At 33.2% G+C, this 22,500-nt stretch overlaps 4 protein-coding genes across 4 annotated transcripts; 3 read left to right on the forward strand and 1 right to left on the reverse strand.

Moving 5' to 3' along the window:
- Positions 1-280: 280 nt before the first annotated feature.
- On the reverse strand, positions 281-3,872 carry LOC145566072 (protein FAR1-RELATED SEQUENCE 5-like). Its single transcript, XM_081625617.1, has 7 exons — positions 2,967-3,872; positions 2,754-2,820; positions 1,135-2,357; positions 928-993; positions 759-842; positions 574-642; positions 281-334 (listed from the first exon to the last, which is right to left on the reverse strand). Exons 1-7 carry the CDS (start codon positions 3,870-3,872, stop codon positions 281-283), a joined length of 2,469 nt encoding a protein of 822 aa, XP_081481743.1.
- A 4,500-nt stretch (positions 3,873-8,372) lies between these two features.
- Positions 8,373-14,834, forward strand: LOC145568247 (MLO-like protein 1). The gene is made up of 14 exons (XM_081627678.1): positions 8,373-8,826; positions 8,940-8,997; positions 9,484-9,692; positions 10,541-10,657; positions 10,766-10,826; positions 11,138-11,232; positions 11,658-11,732; positions 11,869-11,957; positions 12,043-12,092; positions 12,979-13,019; positions 13,468-13,677; positions 13,787-13,854; positions 13,952-14,012; positions 14,158-14,834. Exons 1-14 carry the CDS (start codon positions 8,698-8,700, stop codon positions 14,374-14,376), a joined length of 1,482 nt encoding a protein of 493 aa, XP_081483804.1. The 5' UTR covers positions 8,373-8,697; the 3' UTR covers positions 14,377-14,834.
- Positions 14,835-15,541: 707 nt separating this feature from the next.
- LOC145567179 (adenine DNA glycosylase-like) lies at positions 15,542-21,247 on the forward strand. Its single transcript, XM_081626413.1, has 10 exons — positions 15,542-16,031; positions 16,937-16,996; positions 17,212-17,331; positions 17,410-17,507; positions 18,374-18,909; positions 19,003-19,109; positions 19,493-20,268; positions 20,384-20,480; positions 21,017-21,101; positions 21,193-21,247. Exons 1-7 carry the CDS (start codon positions 15,627-15,629, stop codon positions 19,580-19,582), a joined length of 1,416 nt encoding a protein of 471 aa, XP_081482539.1. The 5' UTR covers positions 15,542-15,626; the 3' UTR covers positions 19,583-20,268; positions 20,384-20,480; positions 21,017-21,101; positions 21,193-21,247.
- LOC145566074 (uncharacterized) lies at positions 20,240-22,029 on the forward strand. Its single transcript, XM_081625618.1, has 6 exons — positions 20,240-20,268; positions 20,384-20,480; positions 21,026-21,101; positions 21,193-21,380; positions 21,490-21,562; positions 21,875-22,029. The coding sequence occupies exons 1-6, from the start codon at positions 20,240-20,242 to the stop codon at positions 22,027-22,029; spliced, it is 618 nt and encodes a 205-aa protein (XP_081481744.1).
- The last annotated feature ends 471 nt before the right edge of the window (positions 22,030-22,500 follow it).

Here is a 22,500-nt window from a genome sequence, read left to right on the forward strand (position 1 = left end):
AGGAATATTTAGATACATAATATTGTGGTTAAGTGATCTGTTCATTAAAAAAGGATATGCTTAACCTCTAATTAAAATAAGAAAGCATAACAAATAAAAAAGATATGATAAAACGTTCACCACAAAGGATTGTAAGATGAATGACATAGTAAAATTGTACATTATCCAAAAAAACCAATAGTAAAATTGTACTTTTTTTTAATCAAATACTCAAATGATATAAATACGTAACTAGTCATTCTTAAAATAATCCATTGTCCAGTTTGCTCGACTTTATCCGTCAGTTGAATTGGAACCTTTTTTTCTCCAACTCGTGGGTCAAAATAGCTGTAACCTGTAAATGTTTGTCAAAGAAAATATAAACATACATGAATACATATAGATCTATAATTAAACGTAATTAATTTATGAAAAGCTAGATTTTTTTTAGTCACTCACTTGGTCTCGTTGTTGTGTGTCCAGCAAACTTATGAAATACAACACAAAAAAAAAAAAAAAGTTAAACTCTTTGGAATCTAAAATAGCAACAAAATAAGGAATGATAATTTCTCAACAAAATACTCCGTAACTTACTGGCATTGTATGCATTGGAGGGTTAGTAGTCATAAAATTTGCATATGTACCAATATTGGGTCTTACAACCTGCAAGGAAAAATTAAACCTTTTGCTTCAACAAATTATTATACACATCATGTAGTATAATCCTTGCCTTTTATAAAGGAATAAATAAATAATAAAATTGAGAAAATGTAACGTACTGGAGCCACATGAGGAGAAGGATTGTAATTCATAGTATGAGGAGAAGGATTGTAATTCATAGTATGTCCATATCGATTATAATCCTGTTTAGATAACCAAAATGCATTTTAGTTTCATTTAGTATAATATTGAAACAGTGGCTTAAAAATTCACTAAAAATCAACTTACTTGTGAAGAGCTAGCCATATAGTTTGACATCATTGAAAAGGGCATCCCACTTAATTGATATCGTTCCTATTAAAATAGAAAGACAATGTATTATAAAATAAAAGTATACACATATGATAAGGAAGGTCAATGGTTAAGTTAAATATACTCATATGAAAAACCAATATGGAACATTAGATTGAAAAAGATGTTATTATTAATATATACCTGTTCATTTGTTTGTTGACTTGCATTCTTCTTGTATTTCGTAGTTTGTTTGTCATAGTCATACCCTTTTCTATGACTTGGTTTTTTTCCTTTTCCTCTACAATCTTCTGGATCTTTTACATTTTGTTGATTATCTACATTTTCCCTTTGATTATCTCCATCAACTTCACCTCCAAGTGAGGGGTGTCTTCCATAAACTTTACCAAGTGTACTCACAATCCGGGGTAGTTCTTGAGATTCTTCAACCAATGTTTTCACTTGTGGCCTCAATTTAACCAAATTCTCCAAAAGAAAAGAGTATGGTTTATCATCAATTGTTGTCATAGAGGCAATTTCCTCAAATTCCTTATGCAATGCTAAATATCTCTTTGCATGTGGATTTTTGTCCGGTGAAAAATATGGCACTACAATTTTTGTGTAGTCCCTAACCAAGTCTTTTCTCCATCGATTTAAGATATACTTTTCAAGAACACATAAGATATCCTCCTCATGATATACACAAACCACATGACAACACATGATCCCTCTAAATTCAAAGTTTCTACAATCACACTTCACATCATATGAATCACGGTCAAAGGTCACTTTAAATTTTTGTATGCATGGCCATTTAGCCTTCTTGGTCACTACATCATAAACACAAACACTTCCATTATCATGGGATTTAGTTGCACTTGTATATGTAACCATACACACTTGCTCTTGAAACTCTTCAAATTTTTTTGAGGTATAAAGACGTTGAAATACACTCTCGCTCACAAATTCGGTGAAGCATAGGGTTGGCTTATTCATTGAACGAAATGTTTCATTTTCCTCCTCATTGGCTCGTTTTCCTAATGCAAGACAATATTGCTCAACAAATTCTTTCAAGGTAGTATTAAGGTTCACAAATGCTTTGAAAAAAAAATTCATGCTCTCACTACGTTGTGTACTAGACATTCCAACCCAAAAGTCATTTTTGAAATATATGGGAACCCACCGATGTCTTAGATTAAACATCTCGTGAAACCAATTAATTTGCTGTAACTTATGCTTTTCAATAACATCCTTCCATTTTTTCTCAAACTCTTCAACATGAAGAGAATCATGGAGAGCCCGACGTAGCTCTCTACGGATTATATCTCTATCTTCATGAAAATTCAAGTGTTTTTTTGCATTTCTCATAATATGCCAAATGCACCATCTATGTTTTGTGTTTGGAAATACCTCCCTAATAGCACTCCCTGAGGTAAATAGAACATTTAATTATTTTAAAACAACATCAAGGTAGATACTATCACTAATGCAGACAAAATCTAGCTACTAATTACCAACAAACACCACGTATATAATTTATTATAAAATAAAGCAAGATTAATTAGTATAATATTATGCCTATCACCATGCAAATACAGAAAAAGGATATATATATATATTAAAACTTAATCATTCACTACACACAACAAAACCAAATAAAAGCTTATCAAAATAAACAAACTATTTACTGTACAAATTATTAATCCATGCATGCAAATATATATGCACAACAACTTATTTACTGTACACATTATTAATCCATGCATGCAAATATATAAATGAAAAAGTTATGCAAGTTATTTATAAAGTGGTAGGAAGTTTACCTATAGCCATGCATTGATCTGTGACAATACCATTTGGAGCTTTTCCCGACATACAAGCTAGCCAGGTCTTAAACAACCAAATATAATTTTCGTGTCCTCACCCAAAATTAGAGCACACCCAAGCAATATCGATTGACCATGATGATTCACTCCTATAAAAGGACAAAAAGGCATCCTATACCTATTTCTTAAGTATGTCGTATCAAATGATACCTCATCTCCAAAATCACGATATGCAGCTCTACATCTCCCATCCGCCCAAAATACATTTTTAAGTGTACCATCGCTCGTGTCATACTTGTAGAAAATTTTTTTGTCTTTGGTAGACATATCCATGAAATGCTTCTCCATAGCAGAAAAGTCTCCTTCTTCAAGGCACAAACGTCTATGCTTAGAAACCAAATTTCTACAATCTTTCTCAGAGAAGGGAACTGCACCAAATCCTCCATATCGTACTGCAAATGTAGAAAAATTTCTTCCAATAGGTACTCCTGCCTTTTCATTAGTTAGTATAATATCCTTGTTATGTGGACTAATGAATCTATAATTTCGCATAAATTTAGAATTTGAAGGGTCTATGGGATGGTTATGCTCTAACACTACCGTAGTGAGTTTCCATTCCCCGCTACTTTTGTCAAATGTAGCTGTAATTTTAGCTTTACAATCAGTAACTTCACTTCGTGTAGGCTTTGATGGATCCTTCCCCCTAGGAACAAACTTTCCTTCTTTCTTACATACTAGCCTCAACCTTGTGCAATCATACTTATTACCACATTCAGTACCTTTGACATTTTCTCTACTTCTGATTTTCATTTGGAACCCATTTTGTTTTCCAAATTCATGATAATACCCAATGACATCTTCATAAGACGCAAAAATCATCCCTACATTTGGAGGAGCAAGCTTTTCTAGGATAGGATGACTTTCATTAGTTCCATTTGTATCATCATCATCTCTCAACACAACAACATTTTCATTCACTTCGTCACAAATAATATCCGGTTCCGAATTAATATCAAAGTCCATATTAGAACTATCGTATTCACTGTTTTCAACTTGATACTCCATATTAAGATCTATTGTTGATGGTACTACTTTAGCAATACGACTCTCATCCATTTTCAAATTTCTGCATACAATATATATTATAATAAGTCAATCATTATTAATTAAAGGGAGAAATTGATAATTTTTTTTTCTTATATTTTTTTTTAAAATAATGATTCTGTTTACTTGAATAATATTTCAACAGTCAAAGGCTTTTCTTTTTGGTAAAAAATTCTAAGTTACACGTTATTATTCTTATATATATATATATATATATATATATATATATATATATATATATATATATATATATATATATATATATATTTGGCAAATGAGGAATACATCCACAAATAAAAGAAAACAAAATAAAACAACCTAAAAGTCTAAGCAGGGGGTTTGACGTATGAGACAAGGGAATTGAAAGTTATTCTTATAATAGTTAGTTTTCATGATAAGACTTATCTCCTATTATTTGCTTTTATCATGTAGATATTTTAAGAATTTGTTTCCAATTATCTTGTTCAATAATATAGCTATATGTTTTTTTTACAAAAAATCCAATTTTGTAATTTTTTTTTTATTGTTTGATTAAAAAAATCGTTTCACATGAATATATCGTGTTAAAAAAAATCGTTTACAATGTTTTCAAATACCATAAATAAAATGTTATAGAATAACTATCAAATATCCGATTTTTTAAACTAGTATTATTTTGATTATAATTAAAATATCGACTATAAAAAAATCGTTCTTAATAATTTAAGTTATCACATAGGTATATGATTAAATATAAACTATATCTGCTTTCAAGAAGATTATTTCATACCACAGCAAATTGATAGATTATGACATAAAAAATAGTTTACTAACCTGTGATAAACTCCTTTACTATTGTTATCGAAAGGACATCATCACTTGAAGCCAAATTACAGAATACTGTTTTGATTAAAGCTTGGATAATTATGGAGTATACTTTTTTGATAAGGAAAAATATGCAAGACTTTGTCAATAAAGAAGAATAGTTAGCACCTTCTTGTTGTACTCATGAAGAATGCAAATGGTCTTTTTTTTAAAACAAAAATAAAAAAAAAAATTTATTTTGGGTTGTAGAGTACATTAAAACTTCAGTTTTAATGATTTAGATTTAGAAAATTGAAATGCATTAAATATGTTGTCTAGTTCTCTGTATTATGCTTATTGGAAAATTAAATTGCATTAATGATTTTATGGTGTTAAAAGTGGGTCAAATAAACAGTTTTTTTATAAAAAAAATTACACTTCATTGCCACATTATTGCCACGTCAGTTCCACATCAACCGGGTAAACTACCCAGTGGGTAGGTGTATCCATGCCCACCTCTTGGGATCAAATCCCAATACTCCACTAGATGCACTTTGGGGTGAGAATTCTCATATCCTTCCCCCCTATCCCACCCCCACCCCCACCTTCAAAGTGCCTATCTCGGATTGGTAACTATGAGAAGTTCCAGCCCTATAAAGCGCACTTCTCCATACCCACTAAAAAAATAATCCATTTTCAAAAGAATGAATAGTGATGATGAGATTAATTTTTCTTCACCTTTTATTTCTTTGTGATGTCGAACAATTTTTTGGATGCTATAAATATGTGAGGTATTGGGCAACTTGTCAAAAAGAAAACGAAACTACATAATGAGTGAGCCCACGCAAGTTTTGGATCAAGTTGGACCATGGTCTCGTGGTGGCAATTCGGTGGTTTTAGCCTATAGGCGGAGAAATGAGCATGACTTCTAGTGAGCTACTCCTTTGTTGCTTATAGATTGCCCATTGATTTTTGAGCCAAACTCTATAAGATTTTACCATTAGTAGTAAAAAAAACTCGATAGAACGCGATATAGTCATATGAGAATATGTTACCGCGTATTGTACACTATTTATATCAACTTTTTAAAATTTGTACTTTCAAATGAAAGTAACGATTAGGAACGCAGAACATGATGTGCATAAATCCAATATTAAAATGGAGTCTCAGCTACTTTTTCAAAAAATTAAAGATGTGACATGTTTATATAGATGGCTTTAGTATTAGTCTTTTAATTCTCACATTTTCCACACATATGTAATGATATTTGAAATTATGGCAAATTAATACGAGTAGTCACAACTGCATTATTAGGGTTCGTTTGGTATTATAGTACTTTTCTATTTTTTGGTTTTTTGTTTGTCAAAATCATATGATATATGTCTTATAATGATTTTTTTTTTTTTTAAAAAAAAAAGAAAACAATGTCTTATAATGAATTAAAAATTAATCAAACTTATTAAAATTTGATAATTTTGAAAATTGACAAGAAAAGTGGAAATATATTTTACTTGTTTCCGATTTCTTATTTTTGTTAATTATTTTTAAAAGAACAGAAATTGAAAACTAAAAACGATGTCAAACACGCTCTAATTATAATTTTGCCGCTGCTTCATTCCGCCCTTTTATTTTCCTACTCACTTGATCATTTCCCACGAATCCCACCTGACACCATCACTCTTAAGAGTCCTAAGTCCTAACCACATTCCACACCACAAACCTTTTAACAGAAAGTCACACAATTAGAGAGTGAGGGATAACTCAAGTAGTTAGAGCTTTCCTTCCGGCTCCAAGAAATTTTGGGATCGATTCTCACCCATACTCTTGTTAAAATGTAAGACCATCTCCAATGGTGAGATTCAACTTTGAGTATTGAAATACAAAATTAGTTGTTTTTTTACCTCCAATGGTGATACCCAACCCAATTCTCAATTTAACAACTCATGTGAAGTCTAATTTTCCAATGGTGAGACTTTCTAAAGTATAATAATGTTACTTTCAATTTGTGGCCCACCAAATTATATTATAAGTTTTTTTTTAGAAAAAAAATAAAATTAATACTTAAATAAATTACAAAACATATTATAATATTGATAAGGGCTCACACTTTTTGTCAAATGAGACTCATAGTTGAGTATCTAAACTTATTGGTATCTTTTGTAAAAAATACTCTTTCTCTCCTAAAAAAACTCACTCAAGTCTTACCATTGGAGAGGGTCTGAGAGCAATGATATAAGTAGATTCACTTTCAAATCTTGAACACACTTCTGGAACATTAACCAACTATTTCATACGCTAAATGACATCCTTACACGATGTAATAGTTTGAACGCATAGATATATGTTGCGAAATTGTAATAGTTGTCATTGTTGTATACTTGCTGCCTTGCTGGTAGTCATTTGTCAAAGTAACAATGTAATGTGACTAAGGTCCTCGGTCCTCCATATACTGTTTCTTGTTAAATTTGTTATGATTCCAAATTCCGAAATCAATTGCAATCTAACATCTCCTTTAAATGACATCTGTTTAAACAAAAGTCATAGTGATTGAAAAGTTATGGTTGCCAAGTCATGTTCCAAGAAATTTTAAGCTATAAACGACCTCAATTTTGAATTAAATAGATAATTATAACCAATCGCAATTGCCCATGAAGCTACGTTTTCTACAACGATGTCTACACTTTTTTTTTTTTTTTTTTTTTTTTTTTTTTTTTTGGACGGAAATGATGTCTACATACACAAGCATATCTTCTACGTTCTACCAACAATAATTTTAATATTTCAAAAAAATAAAAAAACAATCATCTTAATATAAGTATGATTGCATATACGTCTATAAAGTATTTTTTAACTTTTATTTTACATGTATAAACTGATATAAACCCTGTAAAAGAAAAATATATTCATTAGTAAAAAGTCATACGATATTTATAAAAAAAAATTTGAATTTAATAAGCACATAATATATTGAATCAAATACAAAATACCCTTCAAATAAATTATGACAAATGCACGCTATGATAAATATAATCATTCGGTCTATCAAAAGAATATATGTAGAGAAATAGCAATCCATGTTGATATATTTAAGCTACTTCTTGGGTAAATGTTACTCACATTTGAAATTTAGCTTCTATTCACATTTTACAATTAAGAATCTTTAAAATATTTCTAATAGATAAGAAAAAATATAGTAAGATGAAATCTTATTTGCTTCGATTGATGAGTACTTTTATGATATTAAACTTTTATAATACATTTGTGATTTATATTAACAATCCAAAATACTGCGTGTGGACAAAAATGTCAAAAAATGGTGTATTAGGAAAATATTATGTAAAGCAAAAATATAAATAAATATTAGAATTTATTTTTTGGTATTTTTTCCGGTTCACTCTTTAAGTTAATCCGGATTGGAGGATCAGTTTTGGGTGGTTCATTTCCAGTCCCCTCCCAATTGTTGTTGAAGAGGATCGAACATGAGTCCTCCTTACCAAGTGCAGTCCCAATCACCACTGCATCAATATCCAATTGATACGAGATGAATAGACTAATAAGGTGACAATTAAATCCGGACCAACGGACAACACTTTAAACACATGAACCTCATTAATATTGGACTACTTTCGGAAACGAGACAATTAAGACAGCAACTTATGAGGCCCATATAACATTAGTCCCAATCACTCTTTCATTTTGTCCATTTTTCTCTTTTTGGCAGTTGTTCTTCAAATTCCCATCATTTTTTAGTTGTAAACTCAAAAGCCTCCATAATAATTAATTATAATACTTGCAATAATTACTTCATATAATCTGTAATTTTTCAATAATAATTATAATTGCTTTGTTAATTCCATAATCACCGCCATCTAAAACAAAAGTATAAAATCCAGTTGTATGTTTATTCCGCGTTTGGTTGATTCCTTTGACCTCCCACCAAAATCACATACTTTTCATTTAACGGAAACAAATCTCCTGTGATTTTCAGACCCAAACAGGGTATTATAAATACAAAGTTTTGAGGAGAGAGAAAGTGAAGGAAGAGTGAGTGAAAATGGCGAATGCAGAAGAAAGTGAAGAAATGAGTTTGGAGTTTACACCAACTTGGGTTGTTGCTGTTGTTTGTTTCATTATTATCGCCATTTCTCTTCTTGTTGAACGATGTATTCATTATGGTGGAAAGGTAAATTTTCCCCATTTTTTTTTGTTTATTTTTATTGATTCCCAGATTATGTTTAATAGTGCTGATGATTTGATTGATTTTTTTAATTTTTGGTGGTGGGGTTTGATTTACAGTTATTGAAGAAGAAAAATCAGAAGCCCCTTTTTGAGGCATTGCAGAAACTTAAAGAAGGTAGAAATTTGATCTTTTTTTTGGGTTAAAGTCATCAACTTTTAAGGTTGTTCTTTTTGTTTTGTGGGGTTTTGAATTGAAGAATTATTGTGTTTGTTTTTTTCTTTGATGGGTTTGTTTTGATTCTAAATAATTGGGTTTTTTGAAAATAGATACTGTAATTAATTTGGAGTTTGTGTTAATGAGTTATTGTCTTATCATTATTTGCCATTTTCAACTTTATATCTTTCAGGATTAGTAACTGATGTCAATTGTTTTAAAAAGTTGGGATTTTATGTTGGAATTTTCGGTTTTCGAATATGAATAGGAGAATATTTATAGCTTTATGTTGGTAACTTAGGTGTTTTTTGCCTTTTTGATTCATGTGTTTCCAGAATTAGTTACTAATGTTTATTCATTTTAGGAAAATGAATGTTTTTCTTTGTTAAATTGTGGGTTTTGAAAATTGGGTGTAAATCTGATGAGGTTGTGTGGAATGGATGACAGAATTGATGCTTTTGGGGTTTATATCCCTAATGCTGACAGTATTGCAAGGGGCAATCTCTAAAATGTGTATTCCTGAGAAATATGTCAGGAATATGCTTCCTTGCAGTCTTAAGGACAAAGAGGCACCGGCGGTGGTTGAGCACTTAGGCAGGCTCCGGCGGCTTCTGTCTGAAGCGGCCGTATCTCAGTCTGCATATTGTGCCAGCAAGGTAATGTTAATTCTAAATGCTGTATTTCACATTATACTAGTGTATAGCTGTTCTCTTGGATTTTTGTTCATGGGTTCGTTGTTAAGATGTAATCTTTAGCTTTTATTTGTATATTAATTGTTTCTGTTTGCATTATTGATTCTATATTGTTTGTTATTGAACCCACAATTTATGCCATGATCTGTGGTTAACATTCCATGTTGTTGACTATTATTCTTCATATGAGTCAAACTGATACCAATTTATTGGTTATATACTACATAGTGGTTAATGTTTGGTTTTGTTTTATTGTTCTTTGAAAATTATTGCCATTTTTATATAATTGTTAATTTTCAAGAAGCAAGTGGCCTTTAAATGATTTTTTCTGTCTGTATGTATTTCTTGTCATCATATTTCGTGTCATTTAAGCTTTAGGGTGAATGTTTAGTTCCCCTGGAGTAGGATTTGGATCTTCTGCTTTCTTAATTTTTTTTCAAATTTGTTGGAAAGCCACAAGAAATAAGTTTTTCTGCAATCAATGCAAATGACTGAGATTGGTTGACATGAATTTCAAGTTCACCTTGGTCTGGAGGTCAGTTGTTTTTGGTAAAGGAGGATCTCAAAGTCTATATTCTAAGTTCTAGCAGAATCCAATTCCTGCCATGTGACGTACACTGATACACCAATGCATGAAGCCGAAATCTAAATCTTTTTTTTTTTTTTTTTGCATTGTGACAATTTAGAATATTTTTCAGTTTTTTCACTAATTACTTGTAACTTATATATGTGCTAACTGCTAAAAGTGTTTGGTGACCTGGATGTCTCCGCACTTGAGAGTATTACTTATCATTTGTTACCTTTGTTTGCAGCACAAAGTTCCCTTTTTATCCGTTGAAGGGCTTCATCATTTGCATATCTTCATCTTTGTTTTAGCAGTCGTTCATGTCACCTTCTCTGTCTTGACCGTCGTTTTTGGGGGAGCAAGAGTATGTATCCAATCTTATTTATGCTCTTTTACTGCTGTTCAGTCATTGTTATGTTCTTTCATGCTGTCAAGGTGGTTTATTTTTGCTGATGCATATTTTATGGGTCAGATACGCCAATGGAAGCATTGGGAAGATGCTATTGCTAAGGAAAATTATGATACAGACCAGGGTAAGGAGTAGCATAAATAATTTCTTGCTGTTTCCTTGTTTATTTGGCATTAGTGTCGCTCTTCCCTTGTTTGGCTTTAAAACAAAAAAAGTTAGGAAATGAGGGGCCACTCTTTGTAGGAAATAATGCAATTTTAAGCTGTTTGGAAGGCACATCGGGTGGTCATTTTGCTTGTTAACTGTATATGGAGTAACTCTTGTGAAAGTTATGTTGTATTTTTTTTCCTAGGAAGAAAAATAATGTATGGAAGTATTTGAAGCATTTGTGTACCTCGTTCATTGATCTGAACTGTTGACCATTCTTTTGTGCAGCTTTGAAACCTGCAGTCACCCATGTCCATGACCATGCATTCATACGTGATCATTTTGTGGGTGTTGGTGAAAAATCTTCTATCTTGCGTTGGATGGTAAGCAAGTTTTGTTTCCATTGCATGATGAGTAACTCAAATTTTGATAAAATTCTTAAATTAATATACGGGATAAATTACCGCTATATTTTCACTACAATATTCGTCTGTTGTAGATATTTCTAGCTGCGTTTAAAGTGAAATCTGTTATGGTTACTGCCTGCCATACTGAATGAGAAACACTAGAGATTTGGTATTTACTAGATGTGTGCCAATCTCCGGAAAGCTATCTATCAATCTAAGTTGAGATCAGTTTAAGTTTCTGCTTGCTTGTGTAAACTTTTATTGTCAGTTGTTGCAAGATCTTGACTTATTCTAGCTACCGTTACGATTTATAATTTTCTTGTATAATTGATGTCTTATCAACTCAAAATTACTACTTTATTGTCTGGAGAATGATTGGAATTGTATTGGTTATTTTTCAGCATTCTTTCATCAAGCAGTTTTATGGAGCAGTGACAAAAGCAGATTACCTGACATTGCGCATGGGTTTCATTATGGTACGCTTTTCATATTGGTTTTATTGCATTTTTCCGCATGTTGATGTAGTTGTTTATACAGTTTTGTTTCTAGCTTGTAATTCATGATCACAATTCCTATCATGTGTTGAATAGATTAGTAATGATATTATTTCAGACACATTGCAGAGGAAATCGCAAATTTAATTTCCACAAGTACATGATTCGTGCTCTGGAAGATGATTTTAAGCGGGTTGTTGGTATAAGGCAAGTGGTATATCTCATGTAGAATGTCAATAATTTAGGAAGTTTTTTAGAATTATGGACTGAGATTCTGACTTGTGTGATGCAGCTGGTATCTTTGGGTATTTGTGATCATCTTCTTGTTGCTGAATGTCAACGGTATGAGTTTTTAGTCTTCTACCCTAAGCATTTTATTCATGTATAATATTTGCAACCTTTTCCAGTGCTTTCCTCAAAAATATCCATTATCTAATATCTTTGGCATTTATTCATGTACTAGATTGTGCTTTCTTTTCTTTCATAATTTTCCTAATTCGTTGAAAAGTTAGTCGCACAAAGTAATCGCTGACATAGTTGCGCTCAAGTGTTTACTGCTTTAAGGTTTGCCATATTTGGCATTTACAGACTAGTTAAGATTACAGAGTTTCAATATTAAATACTTGCTGTTAGTGTTTTTGACAACAATAGCCTTATAAACACTAGCTTCTGAGGAATTTTAATCATTGTGTTGTGTGGGATAATAATTCTGTACAATAAACTGAAATTATGCTAATTTGCTTGCTTCTTGAGCTAGATAGCTCCCCTCCCCTGTTTTTCTAATAGTTCAACCGTTTTGGAGTTTTCTGCCTTACAGTCACAATTTGGTAGTTGTGATCACAGTTCACCGTGTTCATTATTTTTTTTGGTTATCATTGTCCCTTGGATTTAATTTTGCTGGATTAGTTTTATCAATATGTATCTAGACCGGTGGAGATGTATAAGCATAGAGCCATTATTATTAATTTAACTTCGGCAAACCTTACTACCTTAGTTTCTTATTTTCTTGAGAGTTGACTATTTCGACTATTGATCAGGCTTGCCTTAAATTATGTTGCTTACTCTAATTTCACTCAAACAAAATAAAGGAAAAGAATACTTGAAACCCCAGCACACTCCTTGCTCTCATAATCATCATTTTTTATTTTAAACTGTAGTATTGATTATTGAATTACTGATCTCCGGATTTTTGTTTATTTTTTATTCTTATGTATGTACTTCTTTGCAGGTTGGCATACATATTTCTGGATAGCATTTATTCCATTCATTGTAAGTTTCATGCTCCTCCTACTCTCCTAGGGAAATAGGGGATCTTATTTAACTTTTTTTCCTTGGTCTTTTAAACAACTTCCTACATCTTTTATGTGCCCTGATCTTCCTTCTGATAGTTTTGTATTCTTTTTGCTGTAAAGTGGCACTCTTTTTTTTGATGCGTTTTCTGTTTTACTTTGACCAGTTTCAGTTCATTTGTATGGGACCATCTCTTTTCACCTCTTAATTTTTTCAAGGATCTGAGTTACTTGCCTATAGACAAACCTATGAATCTGAGTGCACTGTCTTTTCTGTTTCTTATCGTTTTTGACTTTGTGCATTGATATATTGTAAAGTCTTGCTTAGGAACCTTATCTGAAGTCACCAAAGTGGTTTTGGTCTTTTTGCAAAATCTAATGTAGTCTCTTCTTTATAGTCCTTATCTCTGGTTTTGAACTGTTTTCAGCTTCTCCTTGCCGTTGGAACAAAACTGGAGCATGTTATAACTGAGCTTGCTCATGAAGTTGCTGAAAAACACGTCGCCATAGAAGGGGACCTGGTGGTTAAGCCTTCTGATGAACATTTTTGGTTCAGTCGACCTCAGATTACCCTATTTCTTATCCACTTCATACTATTCCAAAATGCATTTGAGATAGCATATTTCTTTTGGATATGGGTGAGCTGCTGTTTTAAGTCTTCCTGGGTTCTTGAAATTGCTAACTGCCTTTTTAATCTAACTTAAAATTTACCTCTTTCGCTGTCCCCTCTGTCCTCAAAAACCGCAGGTGCAATATGGTTTCGACTCCTGTATTATGGGACAAGTACGCTATATTGTACCAAGGCTCATCATTGGGTAAATACTTATTTCTATTTTGCTCAAATTCTTTTCATAATCTAGACATCTTGTGTTCCTCATTATGATTTTTTTTTTTTTTTCCAATTCTTTGCAGCGTTATCATCCAAGTTCTGTGTAGTTACAGCACTCTACCTCTGTACGCAATTGTTACCCAGGTATATTAATTTTGTGCAAAATTTTCCTGCTTGTCTTTAAAAGTTCTTTCTTCCGAAATCTGCTAGTATGATATTGCAAATATATGTCTCATAGTTTTATCTTATTATACATTTTTTTTTTGGTATCTTTGGTAATATTATGAAGATGGGAAGCAACTTTAAGAAGGCAATATTCGATGAACATGTACAAGCCGGTATCCTAGGATGGCGTGAGAAGGTAAAGAAGAAGAAAGGTTTGAAAGGGTCAGTTAATGGCTCCACAGCTGGTGAGACATCCACTGAGGGTTCCGCAACGAGAATTCAGATGGCAAGACTCATCCAGAAGGACAAGGAAGGGAATGAGATTCAACCAAGTAGCACATAAGGAAATACTGTACTGGTTGGTACTCATATTAAAGAAAGCAGTATAAACCATTGGTTGGAGTGGGTAGCGAAAAATTTAACCTTGTGCTTTGCAAATTTTGAGTTGTGGTTTGGTGAAAACCTTTGATCTTTGGAAATGAAGGGGTCATTTTGATGTGTTTTATAGGCGGCAGGAAGTACATTTAGAACAATATTGGTATACGTATTACTGCAATTTTGTTTTCCATGATCTTGGATGATCGTAGGGTACACAGGTCCGTGTAAGACTGAGACTGTAGTGTATAACCATATCATCTAGCCATCTATTTCGAGTATCATGACTTGAATTATGTATTAGTATATTGCTTAATGCGTACAGCTATAGCAACTTTGTATTAGGAGATACTGTGTACATTAATCTTATACAATTACTGTTGTATTTTTTCTTTGGCAAAAACGATTATTGTTGTTAGTAAACAAGACTTTTTATTTACAGTGTTTATGTTCCTGATTTTTAGCATACCTAAGTTTACTTTGTTTCGCTGCCTTTACTAGTTTGGCAAGTCCTTGCAATGAATAATCTTTCTTGTTTCTGTTTAAAGAGAGTGTATGTGCACTGTTGAGGACCTTAAGGTGGTACTCTTATTAGCAATGTGACACTTTCTGCAATTCATCAGTGATGTACTGATGTTGAATAGAAGTGAGTAAATCAACCATTAATTTGTACTCAAAATTATGCTAATATAACTAACTACACCATTACCCTATAACATTATCAAACATAAAAACGTCAAGTATATAACTAACTCCTAATAATACAAGTATATATGTAGCATTTACTAACCCGGTAACCCGCAATAAAGAGATGAGTAGTTATATCAAATTTGCTTATTACTATCAAGTACATACAGAGTGATTTTTGTTTGATGTAGAGTGAGCCGCAAAGGTAATGATATAGACGAGATTCAATTCAACAAGTTTTGAATACCAACGCAAATATTTTAAGGTACTCCCTAATTTACATTCACAAAGTTACTACCAATCAGACATTATGAATTGTGATTAATGATTTATTCAAATAAAATCTTATTAATACAACCAATTCCATTTATAAACCCTTTCCACATTCTTTGTCTCCACCAAAACTCCACTATTGTAGCTCTCTTCTCCATTTTTGGGCGGGAAACCAAGAACCTCCTTTCAACTTCAAAAATTATTCCCCTAATTTCTCTCTCCATCTTTCCTCAATTCATTCCTTCAATACCCATTTCCATGTCCGAAACCCCCACCAGAAGAACCCTAAAAAATGGCACAATTTCCTCGACAAAATCCTCTGAAATCACCCCCATCAAGAGGAAACGAGTTGTCAAGCCGAAGAATACTTCAAACAATAAAGGGCAAAGTGAAATTGAAGATATTGAGGATTTATTGAAGTTCAATGAGGAAGAAATTGCAGAAATTAGGGTTCCTTTGTTGGAATGGTATGATAAAAATAAGAGGGATTTGCCTTGGAGGAGATTGAAAGATGACGATGATGGAAAAGAGATAAAAGCATATGGGGTTTGGGTTTCGGAAGTGATGCTGCAACAAACTAGGGTTGCTACTGTCATTGATTATTTCAATCGTTGGATGTTGAAATGGCCCACCCTTAATCATCTTTCTCTTGCTTCTCTTGAGGTTGTTCTTCTTAATCCTCTGCTTTTTCTTATCATATTTGTGGTTTATATAAATTTTAGTTTGTGTGTATTGCTAGAAAATATTACTCGTTTAGTCTTGTGTACTATTTTTAGATGTGCGGGAAAAGTTGGAATTTTTTTGAAGTAACAATGTTGTATGATTGATTATTTAAATGTCATGTGATTCTTGTCAGTTAAAGTGAGCAACCAAGAGAGTGTGAGAATGACCTGATCATTGTTGTGGGTTTTAAAGTAAATTCTTGTTATATCGTTATTATGAAGAGTTGAGACAATGTGACAATTATCTTGCGACTAAAGGAGGTGCCTTTAATGAGTTTTGGAGATTGGGTAATGAGGAAAGTAGATGCATTTTTCTGGAAGAGATGGAAATTTATGGGGGTCATATGGTCTAGTTATAAAGTTTGAGTCTTGGATGCTGAGATGAACTGGGGATTCAATCTATGTCATGCTGTTTGCTGATGTTATGTAACCTATTTGACCTTATTTATTTTGAAGTGGGTTTGCTTGTGAGTTGTGATTTATCTCTATAACTCTATAGGCCAGTTGAACTATTTTGACTGAGTTTCAAACCTCTGGAGTTGCTCCGATTAATTGTAAGAGAGCGGCAAGTAGTCGTCTTTGTGGCATTATAAATATGAGCTATCTTGATATTGCATGGACATCCATGTTTAATTCTCAAGGTGCAAATTAATGTGTGTTTGCATCATAATTTGACAGTCAAAACTTTAGTGAAATTGCTGTATATAATTTGAGATTTGGATCATTGTCCATCAATGATCTTGTTCTGATCCAAGTAACATAACAGTTCGTTGACAAGTTTGCAATTTTGCATAAGGTTGGTATATGTCCTCATTGGTGAATTTAAATAGTAGTACTTCTTTGCAGGAGGTGAATGAAATGTGGGCAGGTTTGGGATATTACCGACGAGCAAGGTATTTGTTAGAGGTAAGCACTAAGCACATAACCTCTGCTTTCTATCTTTCTTTTGTATTCATTTATATTTTTCTCTTTGTGGGTTTGTTGTTCATGTAATTTCTCAAATATTGATGGGATTTCTTTGGTTTTTCAAGCAATACCTTTAATTGGTTTCAGTATAATGACTTATATTGACGGAAGAGGGCCTGCATGATAGGCAGCTGACTCCTTTTACTTGCCTATAGGGGGCAAAAAAGATCATTGAAGAAGGTGGGAATTTTCCCAGAACAGTCTCTTCTCTAAAGAAAGTCCCTGGCATTGGAGAATATACAGCGGGTGCCATTGCCTCTATTGCATTCAATGAGGTGGGACTTACATATAATTGAGTGTTTATGCTTTCTTATAAATCTAATCTGTCTGACTGCTTGAGCTCACTATTTTAGGCTGTGCCTGTCGTAGATGGCAATGTGGTTAGGGTGCTCGCTAGACTGAAGGCTATATCTGCAAATCCAAAAGACTCGGTGACTGTAAAGAAATTTTGGCGAGTATTTATGTGCAACCCTTATTCTTGACAAATGTTTTCTTCAAATCATTTTCTGGTAATTGGAAAGTGATAAAGCAGAGTGGATTAATGTCTGTGCTCATGCAATACTAGAGATTTCTTCAACTGTGTTCAACACTATTTGGTAATTTGGTTATATGTGACTTAGGTGTACTGCAAGTTCTCATCATGATTGTTTGTGCTCTATCATATCCAAGGATGAACTACATGACAAATGGACCCTGATTTTGTAGCTCACTAGGTTGAGTATCTCATCTCACCCTTCAACTTATTGTCCAATCAGGACTGTTTAAGATGTTTTGTGATGATTATATGGATATGAGATTATTATATTTATAGCTCAAACATAGTTTAGCCATAATCTAATGTTAGTTTTCCACTGTTACTCGTTGATGCCAGCATGTGAATGTTTCAGGGGTATATTGTGTCAGACTTGAAATTTGCCCTTTACTAGTTACCACTGAGTCCTAAAGATCCATTTTTTTTTAGTATTAAATAAAAAATCCTTAAAAAGTAATGGACTGAAATAAAATGGCTCATTGAACTGAGTATGTGTCTTTTTCTTAAGTAGGAGACTGGGGAGTTGTTTAGCCTTTCAGGCAGGAACTCTATTACATTCCTTTTTGTTAGTGCAGGGGTAAACTTGTGTACACTTGACTCCCTACCCTGCAGTGGGCAGGAGTCCAACCTTCTTTAGGGCATTGGGATGATGTTAATGCTGAAGTAAAATGTTAAAAATTGATAATTATCGATTAGGAAATTTGAAATAAAGGGAATATTATAAGGTGTTCTTGGCATTCTGTGATCTTAATATTACTTCAGTTGCTGACACGAGTCTTTGTCAGGAGTTTAGCAGGCCAACTAGTAGATCCTCATAGACCTGGAGAATTTAACCAGGCACTTATGGAGCTTGGTGCTACAATATGCACACCAACAAGCCCAAGCTGTTCTGAATGTCCCATTTCAGCTCAATGCCATGCATTAACACTATCTCGGCTGGGTGGTTCAGTTACCGATTATCCACTGAAAGTTGTTAAGGCTAAGCAGAGAAATGAATTCTCTGCCGTATGTGTTTTGGAGGTGACAGAATCCCATAATCTGCGAGAAAACAACCAGAAATCTAGATACTGCCTTCTTGTAAAGAGGCCCGATGGAGGCTTGCTAGCTGGCCTTTGGGAGTTTCCATCTGTGCTACTGGGACAGGAATCTGATACAGCGATTAGAAGGAAAGCAATTGATAAGTTCTTAAAAACATCATTCAATCTTGATGCAAAGAAAACTTGCAAAGTGCTTTTAAGAGAGGAAGTTGGAGAGTACGTCCACATATTCTCTCACATACGGCTGAAGATGTATGTTGAATACTTGGTCATACATCTAAAAGGTACAAGTCGTTGCTTCTTCCTGCTCTTTACCATCCGTCACCTGACTGCTTTGACTATTATTTTTAAAAGGATTTGATTCCGTGTTATTGAAGGTGGGTTGAAACTCTTGCAAGGTGTGCCGAATGAAGGAAATATGATCTGGAAATGTGCTGACAGCAAGGAACTTTCAAGCATGGGTCTGACATCTGGTGTTAGGAAGGTATTACTTTGTCTGCTTTGTTCTCTTTCCCCTTTGTTTTAGATATTCAAATGTACTCTGCGTTGGAAAAGTATATCTGTTTTAAAAAGAGATTGCTTTTCTTCTTTGCTGAGCGAACTTGTAGTTGAACTTGTTGCTGGCACATAATAGTCTGAAGTGTTATTTTTCATCGTCTTTGTTTGGTCTATTTGGGTTTGTTGTACAAATATAACACATCAAGTCATCTTGCCCAAGGTACTTTAAAATTTGTGGTTTGTAAATAAAAGGTGGGATTAATTAAAGAAGTTGAGTGAAACTCGGGTTAAATAGTCAGTTCTCTTACTTTTCCTTATACCAGCACTAGACACCTAGTTATGAATGACCTTTTTCTTTCACTGCTGCAGGTTTACACCATGGTTCAGCAATTCAAAGAAAACAGCTTAACTGCTGCAACTCAAGATACTAAACAAGCAAAATCAAGAAAGCGAAGATGATTAAATTATACTAGTATGCCTTTGCTGGCATGTTTCAATATTTTCTGATTTTTTTTTTTGTAAATTTGGTATTGGCAATAGGTCAATATATTATTCTTCGCTCAGAAGATATGTATTTCAAGATTTCCAACAAAGATATGGAGTACTGAGTATATTTTTTCAACACTTCTAATCATTCATTAATGCACCTTAAGCTGGAAAATAGTGCCTTCCGCTAGAGGGATTTTTTTTTTTTTGATGCAGTTTGCACGTGGAAATCAGGTGTATGCAAAGGCCTAACAGAACACAAAAGAAATGGACCTAAGAATTTGGCCTTCACAGGTTAGGAACTCTTTGTGGGGTCTATTTCTAGCCTCAAAGGAGGGATTATAACAGACAAAATAAGAAAGAGAAAATAATCTAATTTAAATTTCAGTGGCATATATATTTTCCAAAATTCTGTGGATATTGTCTTCTTCGGCTCTGCCCCTCCATACATTCAGCATTCAGTTGATACAGAAACTCTTTTTTTTTCCCCCTTTTTTTCTTTGTTATCAGATTAAGAATAAAGTTCAGTGATTTTAACTGAATATCGAAAATTTTTATGTGACTGATAATTAATAAGAGCAACATATTGGATTAATTAACTGCTGCACTCAAGAGAAAACTTAAGTGCAGATGGCATTAGCGCCTGTTGGAGTATCAAGGTTCTGTAAATTCCTTAATTTGCCTACGTTTTTATCCAGTGGTAGCCTCTTAGCTGCTCCCTTTCGTTCCCTTTGATGTACTAAGGTTTATATTCTACATATGACGATACTGCAGGATATCTTTGTTTAAAGCTGCCTCTTTGGACATTAATGGAAGCAATTGGGTTTCAAGTGGTTGCTCGATAGCTCCTCCATCAGCTGATGCTACCAGGGTATGCGTTCCCTTTTCAGCTGAATCTTGTTGTTTCCTGCAGAAATTTCCTTGTATTCTTGCCCTTTTACGCTTTTTAGAGGACTACTGTGATTTTTCTTGTTTTCTACTTACCAGTTTAATATGCTATAGATTGTTTCATCTGCATGAATATTAGATTTAACTGACACTTTTTTAATCTGTTTTCCAGCTGATTTAGGTCTTGTTATCTTCACCTGATTTTGCCTATTATGACTTTTTTATTTTTTAGAACTATTTTTTTGCTGAATTTTACTGATCAAGTCTGATTTCTACAAACTTGTTATCATATAATGACACCGATTTCCTTACTAAAAAAATGATGGCATCTTAGCTCCAAGCTTTAATACCATCCTTTTTGAGTTTCCAAAATGTAGACTTATTTTATATCAGTCATTCGTAAACAAGACTATAACATTGGAAATTTGGATGGCTTTCTGAAATTAATCTAAACATGAAATTGATCTTCTTGTGTTGCAATAAACCATTCTTAAAATGCAAGTCACTGACCTATTACAGCTGGTTTAGCTTGTGGTTCTCAAATCAGCTACTCAACGTAAACACATTGCTTGTTCTGCCGTTCAAGAATCATCCACTCCTACTGGTAATCAGTTTCTCTTCCTGAACCTCACTCAAACCGGCCAATCTTTTCTTGGCGCTTTGATTGACAAAAAAGTTATGTTTATTTTCCTTAGTTTCTGCTGAGGCAAAGGAAGAAAAGGCAGAAGCAAAACCAGCAGCTGCCAAGCCAAAAGCTGCAGCAAAAGCTCCTGCTAAGAAATTGCCTGAATTGATGGAGGAAGATGTTATTCCTGATCTCAGATCAGCACTTGAAGCTCAAGATGATATAACAGATCTCGAGCTAGCCTTTAAGGATACTACAGTTAGTCTTTTGCATCTTATGCATGATTGCATCATAATTGATAGCAAAGGTTACAAAATTAGAAAGAACTAAATCACCCTTTTTTGATTTCTTGATGTAAAATGAGCAGTTAGAAGGTTCATTTCAGCAAAATGGCATAGCCTACTCATTCTGGGCCTTTTTTCCTGATGGAGCACTAACAGGTAGTTTACTGTCATCAGCTTTCTTTGATTCTCATTTTCTCTCTTTTTTTTGATGAAACATTTGTAGTTATGACAATAAGTTCTGTAGTGTTGCTCAAATTTCCACAGGTTTACATAAATGTTTTGATGCATGGAAACCCTCATGAAAATTATTGTTTTACATAAATGTTTTGCACGATTGTTTCAAAATCCTCGTTCCTGTTTCTACATACGTTATCCCATTTTAGTTTCATGCAACGTATATAAGTTTGATGCAATGTAACAAAGGAAGAAAAGGCTATATTTCTTGCTTAATAACTCTTTTTTGAACAGGTCCAAAGGGATTTGCGCTTTCCTCGTATGGCTCGGAAGTGAGCACTGTGGAACCATTTCTTATCGACGAGAAGAAGATCACCTCAAAACATGTAGTGTTCTGGGTTTTGAAGCGACTGGCTGCACAAGGCATCATTCCAGTGTGGGAACAATAAGTTGCTTATCAATGAATGTTGTTCAATCTATAAAATCCAAATTTATAATTTATCTTGTATAAGATCCTTTGTTAATAATATACCAAGTGCAAAAGATTATTGTTCACTTTACAACTTGATTCATTACTCAAAATTAACCATTTTGTATCACTATGACTGTACAAGCAATCAGCCAAGCTAAAGGTGGTTTCCCTAATAATTTGCCTCATAGCATTTTCATATTTTACTTTATTACACCGTATTAAGTTTTAGTTGAGTAGGATTGATAATACAGAAAAATGATGAGATCTAAAATAATTTTGTGAGAGTAAAGTTGTGATTTTCATGGACATTTTCATGGACATTTGTAGTACGGAGTGATTTTTAACTATCCAGGTAAACTTGAATGCAAAGAATGTCGATACTCACGCTGGACTTGTAATTTAGGACTTTGTCCGTTTATTTTAATTGTAATGTTGAAATTTAACACTT

This window comes from Chenopodium album, chromosome 11 (genome assembly GCF_948465745.1).
Source record: "Chenopodium album chromosome 11, dcCheAlbu1.1, whole genome shotgun sequence".
Classification (NCBI taxonomy): Eukaryota; Viridiplantae; Streptophyta; class Magnoliopsida; order Caryophyllales; family Amaranthaceae; genus Chenopodium; species Chenopodium album.